The 21,204-nt window shown below is 38.5% G+C and overlaps 1 protein-coding gene across 11 annotated transcripts in view; it reads right to left on the bottom strand.

The window, feature by feature from the left end:
- Positions 1-21,204, bottom strand: part of LOC586576 (RNA-binding motif, single-stranded-interacting protein 3) — a 61,033-nt gene that overhangs the window by 12,379 nt on the left and 27,450 nt on the right. For 9 of the 11 annotated variants that reach the window (XM_011680256.2, XM_030990264.1, XM_030990269.1 and 6 more), the window contains exons 3-7: positions 18,467-18,525; positions 13,233-13,324; positions 5,011-5,180; positions 1,796-1,857; positions 626-788 (exon numbers count right to left, since the gene is read on the bottom strand). In XM_011680256.2, coding sequence (XP_011678558.1) covers positions 626-788; positions 1,796-1,857; positions 5,011-5,180; positions 13,233-13,324; positions 18,467-18,525 — 546 coding nt within the window. The remainder of the gene's footprint in view (positions 1-625; positions 789-1,795; positions 1,858-5,010; positions 5,181-13,232; positions 13,325-18,466; positions 18,526-21,204) is intronic. The other 2 variants (XM_030990262.1, XM_030990265.1) reach the window with 2 other exon arrangements.

The raw sequence follows: 21,204 nt of genomic DNA, 5'->3' as shown, positions 1-21,204 counted from the left end.
TATATTGTGCTGCACTAGCTAGGGTTCATGTTGATTTAATATATTGACATGGTTTTGAGGTCTGGAGAAGAAAAAACAGTATCTATGCTTTCTCTCAATATGTTGTTCATATTTTGATGTACAATTTATGTACAAAATTCACAAAAAAGAATATCAAGGGCTTATTTGGCTCAGAAGAAGTTCTCCAAAATGGAATTTTATCTTCCACCCTCCAACCTTTAAAGCCCCACTGCACTAATTATAGCTACTTGCACCCTCTATATATCAAACAATGCTTAAGCAGTGACCATTGGTCCCCCATGATCCCCTTTTCTTTACCGGTAATGAATTGAGAGCTGATTTGATGAGATAACCACCTGTCAGTGACCATGCAAGGAGAACCTATCCCTCTTGGCCAAACTAGTGCAGATAGGCTTTACATATCTCCTTTATGCCACATTCAAATCTATTTATTTCATCTACCAAAAAAAGAAAAAGAGAAAAAATATCCCCAAACGTGACTATTGATTAACATTCCGAAATTCCATCAAACTCTAATCATTATTATCATTTTTTTTTTTTTTTGAGGGGGGGGGGGGAGGGAGAAATATATATTCATCCTGTTGTTGTGAACATGTCGACTCACCCATTGCGAGCGTATAGGCTCTCGTACGTGAGTGCGCCTGCTTCGGTCGGCCGGCCCATCCAGTTCGTGGCCGACTGCGGCCCGCGGCCCTGCTTGTTAATCTGGTTTCGCTTTTTGACGCCACCGTCAGCGAATTTGCATAGTAGAGGTTCTTGTTGGCTGGCTGTATGGGAGAAGAGAACACAAAGAGTTGTTATAAAGATGAAAGTTGAAATCAAGATTTGAATCATGGAAAAGAATCACACATTGACATGATCATACAGGAATAAAAAACAAATATGCATTGCGGCCCAGGGGCTGAGTTGAACAATATTTTTACAAAAGTATTGACTTGATTAAAAAATATACTACTGGTATATAGAATCATAATAATGCAAGTAAGCAATATGCAATTGTAAATTACTTATGAGAGAGTAATACCAAGGAGCACATGTGAGTCTACCATTTGCAAATTGATACTGAATCTTTGTGCAGTCAAATTTGGAATTACCATGAATTGCCAAGAAGAAGGACACATGCATTTTTTTATAAAACTTTTGTGTTTTTAGGTATGTTATGAAAGGCTTAACAAAAAATAAAGAGTGTTATATTTATCAATGTTTAACGATTTGTACACCGTATGGACAGCAATGTGCATGAAACAAAGATACTGCCAGAGAACTTCCTAACTTTGAAATATGTGATTCAAGAAATGTACTCCATGGACTCCTTTCAGTCAAGCACACACACATACGTTTCAAGGTAAAGACCAGTTTTCGAAATGCCCCCCCTCTCAAAAAATGAAATGGAAGCTCTTATTACCAATCATGTGAAAGAATATGTTTTGACTAATACGTGATCATACAAATTTTGCCGAGAAACCGCTTACTAATTGATATATTTGGTAAATTATTATATCTATTTGGACCTGATAGATATAACGCATGTGTCGCAGTCCCATATACATCTTTCTGTGTACAGTGCTTGTAACTTTACCAAGACTGGGTCAAATTTATTATCATTTTGATGATTTCAGAACCTTGCAGGACACACCAACTTATCTGCTAGATTATCAACCTTTTCTGATCGATTCCACAACGTTTCTTTCACAATGCAATCGCATGACCATAACTGGTCTTTATCGTTAAGCAAGTGAAATTCAACGAGTGAGGATTTAGCAGTCATACTTACGATCTAATGTGACCCCGTTAAATCGCCGGATGACTTCTTCACACTTCTCTTTTGATTCCATCCTGGGAAAAAATAAAAGGAAGAAAGAGAACCATTTAAAAATAAATTGCACATAAGGATAGTATTTATATTTCAAATGAAATGAATTTGAAATGACTAAGATAGACATCAATGATATATTGTTACTCATTTTTGCAAAATGGGATATGGTAATTTTAAAGATACAAATTTCAAATCACTTTGCAACTTGTGGTTTAAACAATCTGATTTTTTCATTATTCTGTGTTTATTAATAATTTTAGATAATTCTTTTTTTTATCTTTGTATTAAATGTTAATATCCCAGCTCCTTGCCTATTATTTTTCATGAATGTGACGATATTGGTCACAATTTAATAAATCTAAATGAAACAAAATACATTGATACCACTCATACTAATCAATATCTTGCTTACAGAAAGTATCCATTACATGCCTACAAGTACAGGTCGAGAAATTCCATGAAAAAAGTGGTGGAAAAACATCCTGGAACGTCAGAAATTTGAGCAAAAGCTTCCAGATATGTCTTCATCCCCTCACTTTTCCTCCTAAGACTTAATCCCTGGATATGTAAGATGATCATTGTGTCAAAATGGGACAGGATTTGAATAAATAAAGAAAACAACAAATCTCCTGCATGATTTTTCTCTGGAATTTCACTTCATCGGGCCACTGGCAACCCCTTCCAGTGCTGGAACCCGACCCGGCCGCCCAATAAAAACCATTTGACGCTAATCTACGCCGCTATCGAATGACGGCCGAGAATCTGACTCTGACTTTCTCCACGATGTCACCGAGTTAGTTATAAACTCGGAGAGAATTTCAACGAGATTGATTTCTCTGTGTAACTTCACGTCAGATGTGCGCTGCAAATTTACAAATGAAATGTTTCTGGGAGGCGATGCGAACTAGGGCCGGGGCAGGTGGTTTAGAAAGAGAAACTTTGGTTTACCCACGAAGGGCGTAGCGCTGCATTTGGGATGCCACTGCTAATGAACCTGTCTGAGTAACGCGAGTGGCGCGGCAATCGTTAGCGATATTTGCACATCAAAAGGTCCGGGCTGTGGAATGTGATGATGAATGTAAATACCAGAGGAATGTAGACTTTGTATCCTCTTCGGAGCAATCTTCTTTTGCCTTTCAGGTATGCCTCTCCCTCTCCCTCTCTACCTCGATCTCTATTCCTACTCTATCACTGTCATTTTTCTCCTCAGCTGTGCCACTTCTGGTTAAAGCTTACTTGTACAATTTCTTCCTTGTTTCCAACTAGGTGTGTTTTTATTTGGAAGCGACTTATTTTTGCAGATATTTCTGTTTCCTTTTTATGTTTTTTCCTCCTTTCCCACTTTGTGTCTATGTGCAGCTATTTTTGTTACAACTCTTTACTAAGTTCTTCCTCCTTTCAAAGTTAATGTGCTTTCATGAAAAAACACTCAATAATTATTCAATTTTTCTCAGTTTGACTGCCTCCCTTTCATTTATCAATTTTGTTCTCTCCTTGTCTTATCTCTCTCTCTCTCTCTCTCACTCCTTCTCTCTCTCACTCTCTCACTCTCTCTCTCTCTCTCTCTCTCTCTCTCCATCTCATCTCTCTCTCTCCATCTCATCTTATCTTACTACATTTCTTTCTTTCACTGTTCCCCCTTCTTGTCGCTTCTGTCTGTCTGTCTGTCTTTCTCCCTCTATCTGTTGGTCTGTGTTTATCTGTCAGCCCCCTCTCTCTTACCCTAACTCTCTCTTCCTCCCCTCCTTTCTCTCTCCCTCTCCTCCCCCTCTCCCCATCCCTAAGGTCCTCAGCCCAGCCATTTCTCCACTTTTTTCTTCTGTGGGTATCTTCTCCCATCGATATTGTAAGTCTCTGGTAACCCAAGGCAAGAGCTTGTCGCGATTCGGTTTCTGTCATTCAGAGCATGTCTGCATACCATGACATGACTTCTAAATTAAACTGTTCCATTTGAGAGAGAGGGTAGAGGGGAGACGAGAGAAGGGGTGAGGGTCTATATGGCCATAGTCAAATCATTCTGGTGAGGGAGGGGGGGGGGGATATTGAGGGGTTGTGAATCCTGCATTCATTTTCTACATGAGCTTCACTGGAATTCCTATATCATAATGATTTTGAGGGGGTGCTTATTATTATTAGTATTTTATTTGTATATATATATTTATAATTTTTTTTTTTTTTTTTTTTTTGGGGGGGGGGGGGGGGTGTTTGAGCCCTTGAAACCCCCTTCTAGACCCACCACTACTGGGGGTGTCAAGGGTGTGTATAAAAAGCAGGACAAACACATCAATTGGAGCAGAGTCTGATAAATGCAACGAATTAAAGCGTGCAAAGTCATCCCCAACTTGATCACAGTTGAAAGCTTCCAATAGAAGAAGCTGGGGGTGAATTCATCAAGCATTTAAGATGCGCATGGACATTCTTGACTCTTTTTGCTTGGTCAATCAACTGTTTTTGCCCGCTGAAATGCTCTGCTGAATATATTTCCTTTCCGTTTACTTTCCTTTTACCTTCTCATGATTATTTATGTTGTGCTCTAGCTCTTCTTGAACTGAGCATTTACAGAAAAATTCAAAATTAACAAAACATGTTCATCAAATTCAGACTCAAAATAGAGATGACCTTTCGAAAGGGATTTAAAAGAAAGAGAAAATGGGGTAAAATGAGTAAAGATTGAGAGCAAGAGATAAAGAAAAAAAGGGAGAGAGGGACATAGAGACAAAGATACATTCTTTCAGATAGAGAGACGACAAGGCAGAGAGATATGGAGAGAATGAAAGCAGGACAGAAAGAAAGAGAGAGAAGGATTATGGGAGGTAGGGATAGTAAGAGGTTTTAGGGGGACAGTGAGAAAACGGCACTAGGGCCTCAGCCGCTACCGCCGCTGTTTGCATGCTTGCATACTTATAGGGGCATTAATCTAGAATGCAACAAATGAAGGTAAGAGAGAAGGAAGGAAGGAAGGAAGGAGAGAAGGAGGAAAAGAAAAGAACTTACCGGGTACCTTGCAATGTCTACACCCCTGCTATTATACGTAATGGGTATACCTCAATATCTTTAAATAATTTTGACAAAATGAGCCTCAATGAAATTTGATCACTGGGGGTGACAGGCAATGACTATAGATACGAAAGGGACAAAATGGGCGGGACTAAAAGGGCGTGGTGGTAGCTTACCTTGCAAAGCCTACGCCTCGGCTGTCGTGCGTGGTGGTATCCCTCAATATCCTAGTACTGATTACATGACCGATGGGTGATAGCATACTCTCCAAAGCTTTCTCATCGATATTGTGAGGCAGATTCGATATATACAGATTGGTTGGATCCTGCTCTTGTTGCTGTAGCTCCAGAAGAACGAAAGAAAAAGAGAGAGGAAAAAATTAAAAAAGAGAGACAAATAAAAACCATGTTGAATATTTATTAAACAGTCATATTATTGCATGCATTGTGAAAATGAACTTCTCAAGAAAGGTTGATTTTGTACATATGAACATCTGGGCCCGTTGGTAAAAACTTACCATTGATAGTTACTTTGCCATCAATGGTAACTACCATGGAAACCTTGATTGTGATTGGCTGTTAAAGGTACTATGTCCCTTTTGCAGCCAACCTCAAATGCTGTAGAACTTTGCAGGAATTATGAATATGTCATGTATGTCCTATCTGTGAAATTTAAATGTTAGCAGTGTCCTCGTATTCAAATTATGCAAGGAAACCCGTTTACTTGCTAGACTTCACTATCAGACACTATTGAGTGACTGACTGGCTTTTTTTTTTCTTTGGTTTGGTAACATACATGAAAAGAGTTGTAAAGGGTACATGAGCATTTGTCTACATCAATAACCCACTTCTTGGCCAAGATTAAACTGATTGAATCTTTGCGCAGCATAAAACGTATGACCATTCGGTACAAATGTCTGAAAATCAAGACTATTACTTTTGGGCTCTATAGCCCTAAAGTCGATTTGACAACTAATAGTCATTATTTTCCCACTTGAAGACATTTTCAAGCCCCACCTTTTTCAGGGAAGTTCTAAATTAGTATTATCTTTCAAATGCAGTTGGAATTTAAATTTTTCATTTTTTTGGCCTGCAAATGGGACATAGTACCTTTAAGCCCTGTAACCATGGTAGTTACCATTGATGGCAAAGTTACCATCAATGGTAAGTTTTATGCAACAGAGCCTAGTATGCTATCATGAGGATTTAACATGGCAAAACTAGAACCAAATTTCACCCAATTTAGCAAAAATTATGATCAATAAATAGTACCAGTCACAGATGTCATAAACAGCAGCAGACTTCCAAAGACCAATTATGACCCCATGTCATATATAGGTCTACTGCCATCTATGGCCACTCGTGACCAGTGTAAAATCTTTGTTCCACAACTTTATACAAACTTTGTATTGTCATAACCAATATAGCCATTTTACACTTCTACAATGAATACTGAAGCAGTATTGAGAAGGAGGTGTCATTTTCAATCAACACAGAGTATACAATGGAACTTGGATTTCAAGGAGTGGACAAAACGGGATCAAGTCTGATAAAATGTGGCTTTCTGAATATGAAACCATCTTGCAATTTGATGCCAAATTGTGCAATCTAACCCAGGCGTATCTTGCAACAAACTTGGCCATCTTTTATCTCTGACATCTCTATCGGGTTGTCGTCAAAACGAAGTGTCCACCCTCATCAGGCTCCCAATCTATCAGGCCTAAATCCATTAGCCCACATTTCTTTTTTTCTTCTTTTTATTATCTCGGTCAAGAAAGATGACCCGCTCTGGATTCCATTAAAAACACAAACTTTGTTTCTTCTGGCACTGGCTGTGAGAAATGTGTGCGCAAGGTAGTCTGATCTCAAGCCCGCCTGAGGGTTATTTTATACTCTCCTCGTCACTCAGCAATGCTACCACTGACATCTCATCGACATCTGCATCTAAGCTGGGATGATTCTGGGACAACTTTCTTTCCAAAACTATTATTGCAATGAAATTGGATTGTAGATTCATGGGAGACTACCTTTGGTTGGGTCTACAAAACATTCAAATAGTTGAACTGTTAACGTTATAAATCTAGTACAAACACTGGAAGAAAAACATGCCTAACTATTTTTTAGAGAAGATTCTCTGGAGAAACAGTCGTAATGGAAAAGTCAACTACAGGACTCTTGTGTTTTGGTCAAAACTAGCCTTTAGAATTGCCAAATTATGACATAAGAAACAGAGAGAGAGAGAGAGAGAGAGAGAGAGAGAGAGAAGGGGCATAATAGCCTTTTTATGTATGACTAATTGAGAGAAAAATTTAAATACACAAACATAGCAAAAGTTCCAAACTTCCAAGATGGGAGGACACTATTTTAAATACCTAAAGGGTCTGAAGTCGGACTATCAGGGGAAAAACAAAACGAAGAAACAGTTGCAAAAGTCCCGGTTTCGTCCTAAGGTAGCCAGTGGCACGACCATTGATCAACTCCCTTTCTAATGCCTGCCGAACAATCCCCTATCACGAGGCTCATGCTCTGACCTACTTTGTGTCTTTAGTTTCTTTCCTCTCAGAAGTTTGGGAACGAGGGGGGAAGCTTTGACAGAGAGAGAGAGAGAGAGAGAGAGAGAGAGAGAGAGAGAGAGAGAGCAAGAAAACTAGTTTCTGTGTTCATAGCATAGGGGTCAATTGTCTTCTTTCAAGTTCAAATTGGTTTGTTCCCTTTAGGCCTCCTACAAGACAATGAGCTTTTCTTTAAAAGTTGTTTCGAGTGATTAACTGTGGCCTATTAAGTTTAGGAGGGAGATAAAACTTTATTTCAATTTTCAAAATGTAAGACGTGTATTGCCCAATCCATATAGATATTTATGAATGGCGAAAATTATATTTCATAGATTTTTGTTGATGTGTGTGTATTGGCTTGACTTGTATCTGCTCCACGGAGAGCGGTAAAGTGACTGGTTAAGGAGACTAATATCCTGTCTCCCTACGACAAAATGTTAGTGTTACTGCAATGAATTGTCATTACAATGAATAAAATATTCAAGACAAGATTGATCTTGAGCAAGAAGGGGTTTCCCTAATTTTTATATGAAAGTAAGCATCTTTCAGACCATCTGCAGTCTTGATCATCATCCTCCTTTCTCCCTCTCTCTCTCTCTCTCTTTCCAACCAACCAACCAACCCTTGCAGCAATTGAATTCTGGAATTACAATTGAACATGAAGCTTAAAATAACTTCAATTACCAAGTTTGGATAAGACAACAACCCCCCTGGTGCCGAGCCTTGGGGGTCTCGGAGCTAATTTACGGTGAAGACAGCCCCGTCTTGGAGAAAGACAGGCTCACTTTATACCCCCTTCGGGTTCAAAGGTGAGAGAATAAGAGAAACACAGGGTAGGAGATCAATGGGAGCCTGAGAGTTAAAGGGATTACTGGTAACTGAAATTATGATTTTATATTTAAAGGTGTCCAATTCAACAGCAAATGTTTTGGGTTCCATGCCAGTATATGCCTACTATAATATCAGAGTATCAGCTTCAAATAGTTCTCATGTGTGTTGCAAGTTTTTGGTCTAAATTGAAGAAAAAATCTAAATGAAGTAACAACAACTTGCGAGTAGACTTCTTCTGCGCATTATATCTTTTTAAAAAGTAATATTTGAAGTTCATATTTTGAATGCAGTATATCGACATGGGAGCCCTAACATGAAAACCAAAATATGTTTTGAGTGATTGCTTCAATTTAGGCCAATATCGAGTGATACTGAATCACTTGACAATAGACTTATTGATTTGACCTAAACTATCCATTTCAATCTATTAATCTATCACAAAGGTACAGCCCATATCAACAAGTGCCTGCTCAGGTGGGTATTCTCCAGATGATACAGGAAGGTGAACGACCCACTTCCATCCCGGAACACCGATCTGATGACGGAGGCAACTTTGGAGTATCGTTAAACAAACAGATGACATAAAGAAGACCAAAATGAACAGATCTTTCTTAGCGCATCACAAAATAAAAGGGGAAGGAAATCAATACCAGGAGGAAGAATTTCACGATAATCAAATAGTTTTGAGTCAGCGACCCCTGGTGGAGAGCCGCACTTCCTTTCCAAGCAGGAAGTTTTCTGTTACGTGCGTAACCATGGCAACCCCGAGGCATCTTCTGTGCCGCTTCCAGCGGGTGGGCAGGCCAGGTTGTCTTTGAGGGTCTTTGTAAGACCAGCAATGCTTAGGTGCCCAGCAGGGATCGTTTTTATCCATGGGGAGATACTGGCAGAAGAATCTCATCTTTTGATAATTTTCAAAAAGAATTGTCCGACAGGTGTTCGCCAGTTGTGTTGAGTTTGTTTTGAGATGGCTCGATCTGCAATAACTCCTTTGGTGAGTCATGGGGCTACAAGTTTGGAGCTTCACATGTTGAAAGCACAGAGATAGATAGAAATGTGTGTCCAGAAAGCAGTGAATGTGTTTGACAGTCTCGCCGGATGATCGAAACGTCAAAAGGTGAAACAAGAAGGAAAACAAAATTGTACGATGTAAAGAGGGAGATATGGGGGGGGGGGTAGACAGACAGATGGATACAGAAAGAGAGAGAAAGAGAGAGAGAGAGAGAGAGAGAGAGAGAGAGAGAGAGAGAGAAGAGAGAGAGAGAGAGAGAGAGAGAGAGAGAGAGAGGGGGGGCAGAGCAAGAAAGCGAGACAGACAGAAAGTCTGAGGAAGAGGGGCAGAGAAGCAGACTGAATAAAAGAGATATAAAAGGTAGTGAAAGTGAAAGATAGAGAAACAGACAGCAGAAGTGATAGGAAGAGAGAGAGAGAGAGAGAGAGAGAGAGAGAAAGAGAGAGAGGAAGAGAGACAGAGACAGACAGAGGAGAGTGAGACAGAGAGAGAGAGAGAGCGTGAGCAATTGAAAAAAAACAGAGACAGACAGAGGAGAGTGAGACAGAGAGAGACAGAGCGTGAGTAATTGAAAAAAACAGAGACAGACAGAGGAGAGTGAGACAGAGAGAGACAGAGAGAGACAGAGAGAGACAGAGAGAGATAGAGAGAGACAGACAGAAAAGAGACAGACAGAAAAGAGACAGAGACTGGAAGCCAATAAAAGAAATTGTCTCCATAGGCCACAGACCTTCCATGAGAATTACCTTCATAATTAACAAAGCAACAAATGAAACCTGCCCACCAAACCTAATCCTGATGAACCACCCTGATGAACAAACCCTTTAATAAGAACATAATTGGATAGAATCCTTCCCTGTCAATGCACATGCTATACATGGCAGCTTATGTTGACCAGTATTAATACGCATGACTTGCTCTATCCTCCCAGTCGATACCCTAAATAACAACCAGTTGCAAGTATCGAACAAAACTGACTTCTGCATTTCCGAAGCATCTAAATTGAATGATCATTACTTCCTTTACAAAACTATTTTATTCCTCATTAAATTATCCATGACTTATTCTTGCTCCAATGTTAACAATGAGACATCTTAAGCACATTAACAGATTAATCATTACTACCTACTGTATTTTTCCCCACAAGAATATCTAATCCTCAGACAGAAAACTTTCGTTCATATTGCTGAAGATGCCCCTATTATTACCAGTAAGAAACTTACCCCGTTCAATTCTTCTCATAGAAGATATCTGTTTGGAGCCAGAAGGGTGTTAATTCATAATGTAAGAGAGGATTTCAGATCACTCCTAGTCCAGAATCTGACCGGTTTTCTATATTTCCTACAATTGATTCAAACCACCGAAGATGGCTTTATCAACAAACTCATACGCTCACCAGCCCTATGGCACAGCTTTCGCCGGGCGTCCTAATTTAAGGATCACGCCATCTTCGGCTGGCAGCAAGTAAGGAGGGGGAGGTCGCATTGCGTTGGTGTGGTGGAGATCAAAATTAAATCGGCCAGATTCTGGACTAGATCACTCCATGCTCTGTAGGGGTATCAGATTTCAGTGATACCTCACATATATGGAGAGGACCAGATAAATGTAACATGACAGTTCCACCAAGACATGAAACTTGAAAATATATGAAAATACTTAAAATTACGAATGAGTGACACCAGGATGAGACAAGTGACTCAAATGTGCTCTTTGAACTTTCAAAGTTTTGGTCGACTTGTACGAGATGATTAACGATGATTAAAGTGCGGGTTCATAGAAAATCAGAAATACGGCATATAGAGTATTACTAGAAACTGGTAAGCTATTAGATGACTATTATGCAAGTTTTAGGTCAACTACATATCGGGTGGTTTATAAAAATACAAATAAAACAACCTCCATAGCATCTGGGATATGCGAGAGATTCGCCGGAAAAAAAAAAAGTTTTCATGCCGTCACAATATGAACCAACCCTGCCCAAGCAGACGACATCCCATAAAGAATGAACATAATTGCAATGCTTATATTTCTCAAATTATAATGAGTTTAGTGTATATAAATGTGATGGAATTTTACACCATTCAAAAAGGGATATGACCCCCATTCTGATAACTTAATTCTTTTGTTTGTAAATACACAGGATATGGGTTAATGAACGATCAAAGAAACCACACTTTCAAATTAAAAAACCTCCGGAATGATAGCTGGACGTCATTATTGTTCCCTCTTGAAACGCCGAACCTGCCGCGGTCTATGCAGCTGAAAATACAATGGCGTCTTATTTTGTTTACAAGCGACGGATTCCTTTTTTTTAATCCTTGCATTTTTTCATCAAAATAATACCATGCACGGGGTTAAGAGTGAGGCAATAGATTAAACATTTTGCCTGAAGGTATTGAAGTAAGAGAAATAACTGAAGAAAAGATAACAAAACAGGCACTGAAATTGTGTGAGATGTCATGGGGCATCGTCTGCTTGTGCACATCATGTTCAACATGTGACGTCATATCTCAGCAGCGACCGGGGAGCTTTTCAGGTGCTATGTCGGGGCTGTATCTAAGCATTTTGTAATTGTTAATAATCATTACTTCGAATGTTTCCAAGCACTGGCTTTTGATAACCTTGGCCAATCAAAGTGTCACCTTTGCAATGATGACATTAAAGTTAGTTTTTTAAATCAATGAACCTTCTCTTTAACAGTGTGTTGAATGAGATGTTATATTTTTCTCCACTTCTATGTGCATGTAGCAAAAACATAAAAGGTACCGAAGTCACAATCTAACAATTTTTATGGGAAAGAGGGAAAGATCCTTCACTTTCTGTACATTTTCTCTTCAATTTTGATGCAAATAGCATTTCCAATTGATTTTGTGTCAGAGCTAAGTACATCTTGATAGTACCTTACACCTCATCAGTATTCAACATATAAACCTACAATCTATAATGTATAAGGCATCCCCGGTATGTTCTTGTGCAATAAAAAAAGTTCACATTGAACAAATCAAATGCCCCCAAATCATAAAATCTGTTGACTCGATGAAGCAACGATCTACATGATGATCTGGATAAGAAGTTCCAGCAAACTTTGCGACCAACAATATCCAGTAACTAAAACTCTTTTAAACAAAAGAGGATTAAATAGTGTAAATCCTGTTGAACTTTCACCCTGTGCATTAAGTTGAATATACATAGGATACCCTATGGCTTTTCTTCTCTATGGGAAATAGCGGCAGTGGTCAGTAAATGGAACTATTACAAAGTCTGAGCGGTTGAAAGTACTTCTCACTCTCTAACTTTTTGTCCTGCTTGTCGCGAAAAAGGGAGACTGGAATTGGAACAAGGGCCTGCAAAAATACCTGCCAGCTAGCGTAAACAATATTTTGATAGGAATTGATACCGCGCTGAACAAGAAACTTCTACTGCTGCACTGAAATATGTCTGTAAGGTTGGAAGTCTGACTGCATGGTTTTCCCACTTTGTATCAACATCGCAACTATGACCGAATATACAAGTACCGGTATGTACAAGATGCAAATCTTTGGCTTGGTTAGGGAGCTGCAACTCCTCTAAAGCAGTATATATGGGTAATGGGTATGTCTTTAAGTTAAACAGGAAGAATACAAGAAAAGAATAGAAGGCTAAGTTGCAATTTGATGTTTTCAAAATTGATTACCAATCCCTTAAATTACAACATTATTTTCTTATCGCGTAAATCTGACAAAAATAACTAATTTCTGCAATAAAACTAACATAAATGTAATTTTGGTACTGATTTCAATTATGAGGGCATGTATTTGATCTCATAATGATGAAAGATTGAAAATCCCTAGACCATAGTGAAAGGAGAGGATGAATGCATGCAGTGGCACAGTGGTTTCTTTCAAAGAATTCATTCTTCTTCGTCTACAGGGGGCTCATCTATTTTTCTCTTTATATTCTTTATTTCTTCTTCTTCCTTTTTTTTGGGGGGGGGGGGCACGGTTCTATGATTGTTATAAACTTACCTTTGCCATTTGTGCCAGGATGTTCTTTTCTTGTAAGTCCTTGGTTGCTTTCTGGGCTGAGAGGGCGTTATCAAAGTCAACGAAGCCATAACCTGGATAGAGAGAGATGATGGAGATTTTAAAAAAGTTACAAAAGTTACAAGTTCATGGGATCTTCTTGTATTTATACATTTGAAAGTGAGATAACTCTGGTTGCAAGTCAAACCTGCTTTAGTAACCACCGGTCTACAAAGACCACATTTTTTGTTTCCCTTGAAAAGGTTTCTCATTGAAACATGCACTAAAGGAACCTGTCTACAAAGAGTTTGTTTTCCTTGAGTGGTCACTAAAGACATGTTTGATTGTATACAGTCATAGATTGAAAATACAGGATATACCAAATTCAAATCTCATTCAATAGAATTAAGCGCTACATGTACATGTAAACAAACATATAAAAATATACAAATGTACATTGAAATATTAAAATGATTATCAATGGGTACTTGTTTAGGGCATGGACTAGGGTCATGATGGAATTCAACATCCCTTATCAACAATCAAAGATACACAATAAATAGAAATAATAAATAGATTATAAAGTTTTACCCGAGAAAAAAAAATCTTTGCAGTTCTCAACAGAATATATATAGGCACATTTCTTCACCCTTTCAATAGCTCATGCTTTATTTACAAATCTCAAGGGAAGGTATTGGTCAAAGGCGCATAAAATGTTGGCATAAAATGGAGAGAAGTTAGCTCAAGTATGTGTGTTTGTGAACGAGGGTTTGGGAAACAAAAGAAAAAACAGGACAAAAAAAATTGTCTCGCCTTCATCCGTGTCTAACATCGGCTTTGGATCACAGCATGCAGGGCAAAACATTATTTGACGATTCTTATACAAGATTGTTGTAACAATCAATGATCCCTAAAGGGCATTGTACATCAAGCGTCACACCTTTGCACATAATACGACACCAGCGACCCGCAACATTCATTCAAAATTTAATCTTCCGAAAATGAGTTTCCATGTGGGGCAAACTCAATGAGAACCAGAGTGGTGTTAAGTCCTACATTTAAACATGCAATTAACACCTTTCAGGTTTCAGACTCTCATCGGATGAGAATACAGAGAGAGAAAAAAAAAGAGAACATTTTCACAGCTCTGGATGTTGCCACATAGGTAGGGTAATGAGGAGATTAATAATAGAGAATTCTCGGGCGGAAGAAGTGTTGGAAAAAAGGTCGTTCGCTTCTCAGATGAAAGCGTCTAATTAATTTATAAATGATAAGATGATGAAAGGAAGGAAGGGCACAGGGGGCAATGCAGCATTTTACACTAAAATATAGTCCATGGTGATTTATCCAAATTTGCATTTTTTCTTGCTTTTTTAGAGCAACCGAAGGCTGGAGACGGAAAGGTTTGTGGTATACTCAAAGTATTTAATGGAAACACAAAGTTTCAACTTGCAGTGAGGTCTTTAAAAATGTTAAATGAAACTTAAAGATGCAATAAAAACCCCAAGTATGCAGCTATGATGTAGCACCATATATAGCTGAAGCTATGAAATATAACTTTTATATATATTTTAATACAATTTTTTGTTTAATGTTTAGCATTCTTGTGGAGAAAAATCAGCATGATTGGATTTATTTATGCATTTGTTTCTCAACAGAAGATTGCATTTCGCCTTTAAATAGTCTTTCATCTCACACCTAGATCTTCCCCATATAAACCCTCTCTCTCTCCTGCCTCCCCCTCCCCTCTCTGTCTTCTGTCTGTCTGTGTGTCTGTGTGTCTGACTGTCTGTCTGTCTGTGTGTCTGTCTCCCTCCCTCTCTCTCTCTCTCTCTCTCTCCTTCCTCTCTCTCTCTCTCTGTCTCTTTCTTTCCACTCACATCAATTTAAAGGTATCATGATTAGGAGCACACTCTTCCATTAAATGTCTCACATTCGGTGGATGAAAAAAAAATGAAAGCTCTTTCTCGCAAATGTCATGGCATCTCCTCATGAGTGTCTTCTTCTTCTTCTACGCTTCCGTCGCAAGTCTGTCGAATCTATCAGTATCGCACCATTAACTAAATGAAGACGCTCTGCTCCCTCCATCCACTTTATTATTGCTCTGCACTTTCTTCTTAATACACCCATGATTATACTTAATATCATGTTCTTTTAGGCTGGCTACATTTTGCTTTGTATCATTAAGAATTGGAAATAAATTTGAGAAAGAGGGACTCATAAAAACAGCTTGTTTGAGCTGTTAATGTTCCTCATTATAGTTCTCATAAACTTTTTTTCAGGATGTTTGTCGATCACATGATTGGGGTTATTCTTGGAGAGGGGGAAGGTATAATGGGAGAAGAAAGTGTGAAGAAGTACTCTTAAGAATGTCTCTTGGCTAATAGAGGAAGAAGTGCAACTTGGATAGAATGAGTGTTTGGAAGGAGAGAACGTGAGAAACAAGGAGAATGAATGAAAAAGAAACAGAAGGAAAAGAGGGTGATGTTAATGTAGAAGAGACAGGGAGGGGAAGAGGTAGAGGTAGAGGTAGAGGTAGAGGTAGAGAGGTAGAGAGAGAGAGAGAGAGGGAGGAGAGAGAGAGAGAGAGAGAGGGAGGAAGAGAGAGAGAGAGGTAGAGAGAGAGAGAGACAGAGAGAAGAGAGACAGAGAGAAGAGAGACAGAGAGAAGAGAGAGAGAGAGAGAGAGAAGAGAGGAGAGAGAGAGAGAGAGAGAGAGAGGGAGGGGGTGTGGAGAGAGAAACAGAGACAGACATACAGACAGACTGATAGAGGACGAATAATGATCGAGTGTGGTATCATATAGACACCACTGGAAGAAGAAATGAGTCACCCTGGCAACCGTTCATCACATCAAATATTGAACAAAATTGTTAAGATAGTTTACGCAGGTTTTTCCATTTTCGTTTTTTATTCTCGGAACACGGAAGGAAATTCAATTTCAGTTAACCATATTGAATTACTATTTGGTTTTATGTTCCCCAGAGCCGCACAACAAATACCATAATGGGGTGGGACTGGGATACATCAATTTCCCTTCTGCAGCTCCCAATTTTCATCCAATTTAAAACTAACAATTCAATTTCTTGTAAACAGGGTGCTAGCTTTTTGGAGGCAATTTTCAGGAAAATGATCCAACCAGCTACGAAGGGCAGGGACAGGCAGATCCAGGCGGATCCGTAAACTTGCAAGTGATCTAACGGCTTTTTACCATTGGCAGTGTCAACGTCCTCAAAACCCTTGACCCCTTGAGATGTGACCTTCTGCAGGTCAACCCTATCCCATGTCATAAACATACTGTCATGATGGTATTTCTTTTGAGAGGCATGCCTGTCTACAATTCTCTGAAAAGGGGAATGTTTCAGACTTTACATTGATTATAATAGGATCATTATTCCTGAAATATCGGTCTCAAAATAATTGGAGCAGTTTGAGAGTTTCCATCATTTTTGTGGAACTACATGTAAACCACCTGCCACCTTGTTTTTTTGAGATATTAATATGAGATCTGTATTAATATAGTTGCATTATCTGGAATAGAATACATTTTACTACTAATAACTGTAAAATTACATTAAAAACAAGTTAGATCGAATATTTTACATTTTGATAACGAGAATAATGTCTTGTGAGCTTGGATAACACTTTAACACAGAAGTTGTGATACTACCCAAATCAAGTCAGGATTTAATCAACTCTTGGTCCAAATGATTGAAATATGACAATATTTGTAATTCTGAGTGAAGGTAAAATCACTAAATATTTAAGAATCTATATTTGCCAAGCAGGTTGCAAATATGGCTTGAGGAATATTCATTTCTTCTAACAAACTCAGAATCAAAACAAACTTAAATCTTTGACTGTCATATTACACAACCACAATAATAATGTAGCTGATCATTCCCTTTAATCAAAACTATAAGGATACCCTCCAACATCTGGATATCTTGTTCATAATTGGCAGTCAAAATTCCACCATCTTCCCCATCAATAGAAACAGCTTGGTGATTTACAAGTGTCATCTTAAAGGTCAATGGCAAAATCTTCCTTGCTTCAGTCTAAATCGTACCCCATGGATTTGTTAAAGATAGAGTAGACTATTGGTCATGCCATTGCAATGGGAAGGAATTTGTCCGGAAACAGTTCTGAAAGGTTAATTTCGTAGTATAGGCCAATGAGAATTGGTATAAATGTACCAATTTTGGAAACATCAAAATGATAAGATAATGATTGACTCAACCTCATTGACAACCAAATGCAGGACACACAGTCACAGAAATGAGTGAATGGGACTACACACAAACGTGATATGATCAGTCCACATTTTTCAGCTATTTCTTGTCATATTTCAAACAATGCAGCATTTTTAAGAGCAATCCCTTTATAGGATACCTTTCTGCTATGATGTTCTTCCAAACTGACATACAAAGTATGAGAAACAGATTAACAGAGCTCACAAAATATTTTAAAAACTTTACCAGAACTCAACCTTCTCTTTAAAGCTTGACAGTGTAAATTTTTCCTTTCTGCTGTCTCAATCAGACCCAACGGAACCCTTAAGGGCTGGCTACCCCAAATATTCAGATTTGATGGTAAGTAGGGGGACAACAAAACTTGAAATGTATGAAAAGAAATCATTTCAAATTGCACATATACCATTCATGCAATAGTTAAAGGCCTTACGTTGGAATTCTTGGTCATAAAGGAGGATGCCATTTGAAAAAATTTCATATCATTGAAATGATAAATTCCAAGAAGTAGAACTGAAATTCATTAGATGTCCAACTACTTTTTATTTGTGGAATTATAACATATCCCAAAACATCTTTAATCAATCCTTACCGGTATTCACTGATTATTCAACTTTTTCATACTACCTACTGTAACTACTAAAAAGAGAAAAACATGGGCAAAATGAATAGAGCCTACTCGATCAAAACTCTCCTATTGTAAAGTCAATTGTCTCTTGAATGGCACACTGGTGGATGGTGTCATACCAGGCAAGCCTCAGGCAAAGATGAAAGTGGCAAAATGGAGGAAATTAAAGCATTGAGAAGATGAAAGTGGTGAAAGACTGAACATCAAGGCAATACAGTATGAAAACACACAGCTATAATTATTGCCAATATAATCCACATACATATGGGAAAGGCAAAAGGGATAAAGCTGGCAATCAAGAGAAAAACAGAAGATGGGATAAAAATCCCCTTTGGTTGTCATAGCAACCGATGACTTACCTTTACATTGCTTTGTTTCCTTATCAAGTATTGCCTTAGTGGATACAATGTTTCCATATCTGTAGAGAAAAGAGAAAGAAAAGAAAAGAAAAGAAAGAAAAAAATACATCGTAATTATATTTAAAAAAAATAACTTTGTTACTTCATTTCAGAGAAATTTGATAGAAATGTTGACATTTTGATTACAACTGATAATCCGCTTACTTGGACTATCTTATCAAAATGTCCCTTTATCACGATAAACAACAATATTTCTCATGCAAAGAGTATCATATTAAACAAAATGATTGATGAAGGAAGAAAATGACACATTTTATTCCTTTAATAACAAAAGTCAAGTACATATTTCTCAAGGAATTCTTTAACTGAATTAACAGATGGATTATATAATCTACAGGGGGGGGGGGGTTTCCCCTTGGATGTTACACAACACAAATTCATTTATAGTCACTAAATTTTGGGCTAATAAGATTAAACTAACATCTATCAACTCCTGCCAGGCAAAGTTATGCTGACAATTTGATTCAATTTCATATGGTGAGGGATAAGGCTGTCTGCTATGCTAGTCAATCGAATCAGTGAAACTAAATGAAATATGACTGGGATGGCGTGTTTTGGGATGACGAACAGCAAATTAAACGCAAAAATTAAGTAAATTGATGATTTAGGAGGGTGAACAGAACTCTAACCATTTTCATCTCCAGGATTGAGGCCTAATCCTTGTTACTACTGTATTGTCTCTGTCTCATAACTTCATAAGCATACTAGTACAGGCATTTCTCATAGGAAATGGGTGGTCAAATATAAGCACTTGTGATGATTGTTCCAGTTTTATTTTCATAGGGTAATGGTTAGGATGGCAAGGCATCTGGGATTATAATTTATGTTGAGGTTTAGGTTTAGTGTTTGTTCCAGGGTTGAAGCAAATGATTTGGGCTAGTGTAGGGCAACCAACAGTGGAGATATTGTATGTCACAGGAGCTTGTGTCATGTAACAATGCAATGAGTTTATTAATCTATTGACTCCTGGATCCTGTTGGCTCCTGTATTAAGCCTATGGGAATTAAACAATTCAGAATTCAGCAGGTTAATTAGGCTGTGGCTTGAAGAAGCTTGGACTTCACCCGAAAAGAGAGGGGAGGGAGCAAATCCATCTATCGGTTTCCCTCCCTCTTGGCCATCGACCACAGCTAGCGCCCCCCTCCCTGAAGACTAGATATCACTCAGACGAGATGAATTTGTCGCAATTGAAAAGCCAAGTATCCCATCACGCACCACCGCACTTGGCACCTCCGAAGCCGCAGTCATTACTTCCTGTTGACCAACTTTAACCAGCTTTTTCTCTTTTTTTCCCTCCCGTTTTCCAATTTCCATGATTCAAAAAAAAAATTCACCGCCGATGTACTATCCTATCAATATTGCCCCGTCGCGTCATTTCTCGATCTGTGTCGTGTCTTTAGTTTTGCGTTAAGATGCATATTGAAGTTTAATCTACCACTCTTCTTGTCTCTCCCGCATAATTTCTGGAGGACCATAGTGCCACTACTTCTGAAGAAGTCCTTGAGAGACGCCAAATGCATGGCATGCCAACAACACCAGAGGGAGATGAATTTTATTTTCTGTTTTTCTGGAGATATCTCCGGCTTGACCACTTGTGACCACACGGATGATTATTAATATATCTACTGCTCATAGATGATGAGGAAAAGTGTCAAAAATGATACGAGGATGAGTGTGACGGTACAGGAAGAGAGGTATAGAGATTAGACAAATCTAAGAAGGAGGGCATGAGAGACAGAGAGATGGGAAGAGAGAGATGGAGTGAGGAAAGAGAAGGCAAAATGACAGAGAAAAGGTGAAAGTAAGAGGGGGAGAGAGAGAGAGAGAGAGAGAGAGAGAGAGAGAAAGGGGTGGAATGAAAAAGAAAGAACATAAAGAAGGAGAGGAGAAGGTAAAGTATATTGAAACAGGGAGAGAGGGGGAGAAGGGGAAAGAGGGAGAGGGAGAGAGGGAGAGAGAGCTGGGAGATATGGGAGTTTTCAAACAAACAAATTGGTCATTACTTTGTACTTTCATATATCCAGGGTATAAAAATCGCAGACCACACAAAATCTTGAACAGATGGGAAGAGGGCTTTGCTAAATACAAGGGGGCACCCTCTACCCAGAACAGCGTTCTATTTCCATGATCCAGAAACAAAAGTCCTCATAAATCCATCCAGAAAATTCTTCCACTAATCTCAAAATCATCTGTGCAGCGATACTGTCTCTCAGTCGTCTGTTAGTCCATGCTTTTTACTTTGTAATATTCTTCAGGGCTTCAAGCAGTCTGCAAGGGCCCTCCTTCTGAGATCAAGCTGAAATATTAATGTGTTCCATTTTTTTAAAATTGAGGTACTGGTTATCAAGAGGCAGATTAGTAATTCAGCCCATTTTCTCAATGAATGCTAATGTGAATTTCATTATACATTGTGGGATACCTGATAGGAATTTATTCCTTGAAATGCTAGAGCGCCGTATTATGGCAGCCATGCTAAAGCCAGGGTAATGATCGGGAGCGCCAGGAGGGTCAAATCTGACTGACATGAGCGCTATACAAGAACCCATTATTATTATTACTCCTGTATCAAATAAAGGAGTATATCCCACAATCTAGGAAATTATTTCATAAATGGAAATGATTGCCTTTTATGTTTTATGTTGAGATATGTATTTCAAGACTGGGATAAGCTACCATAG

This window comes from Strongylocentrotus purpuratus, unplaced genomic scaffold, assembly GCF_000002235.5.
Source record: "Strongylocentrotus purpuratus isolate Spur 01 unplaced genomic scaffold, Spur_5.0 spur5_scaffold_19, whole genome shotgun sequence".
In the NCBI taxonomy this organism is placed as follows: Eukaryota; Metazoa; Echinodermata; class Echinoidea; order Camarodonta; family Strongylocentrotidae; genus Strongylocentrotus; species Strongylocentrotus purpuratus.
This window is presented reverse-complemented; position numbering and strand designations above follow the sequence as displayed.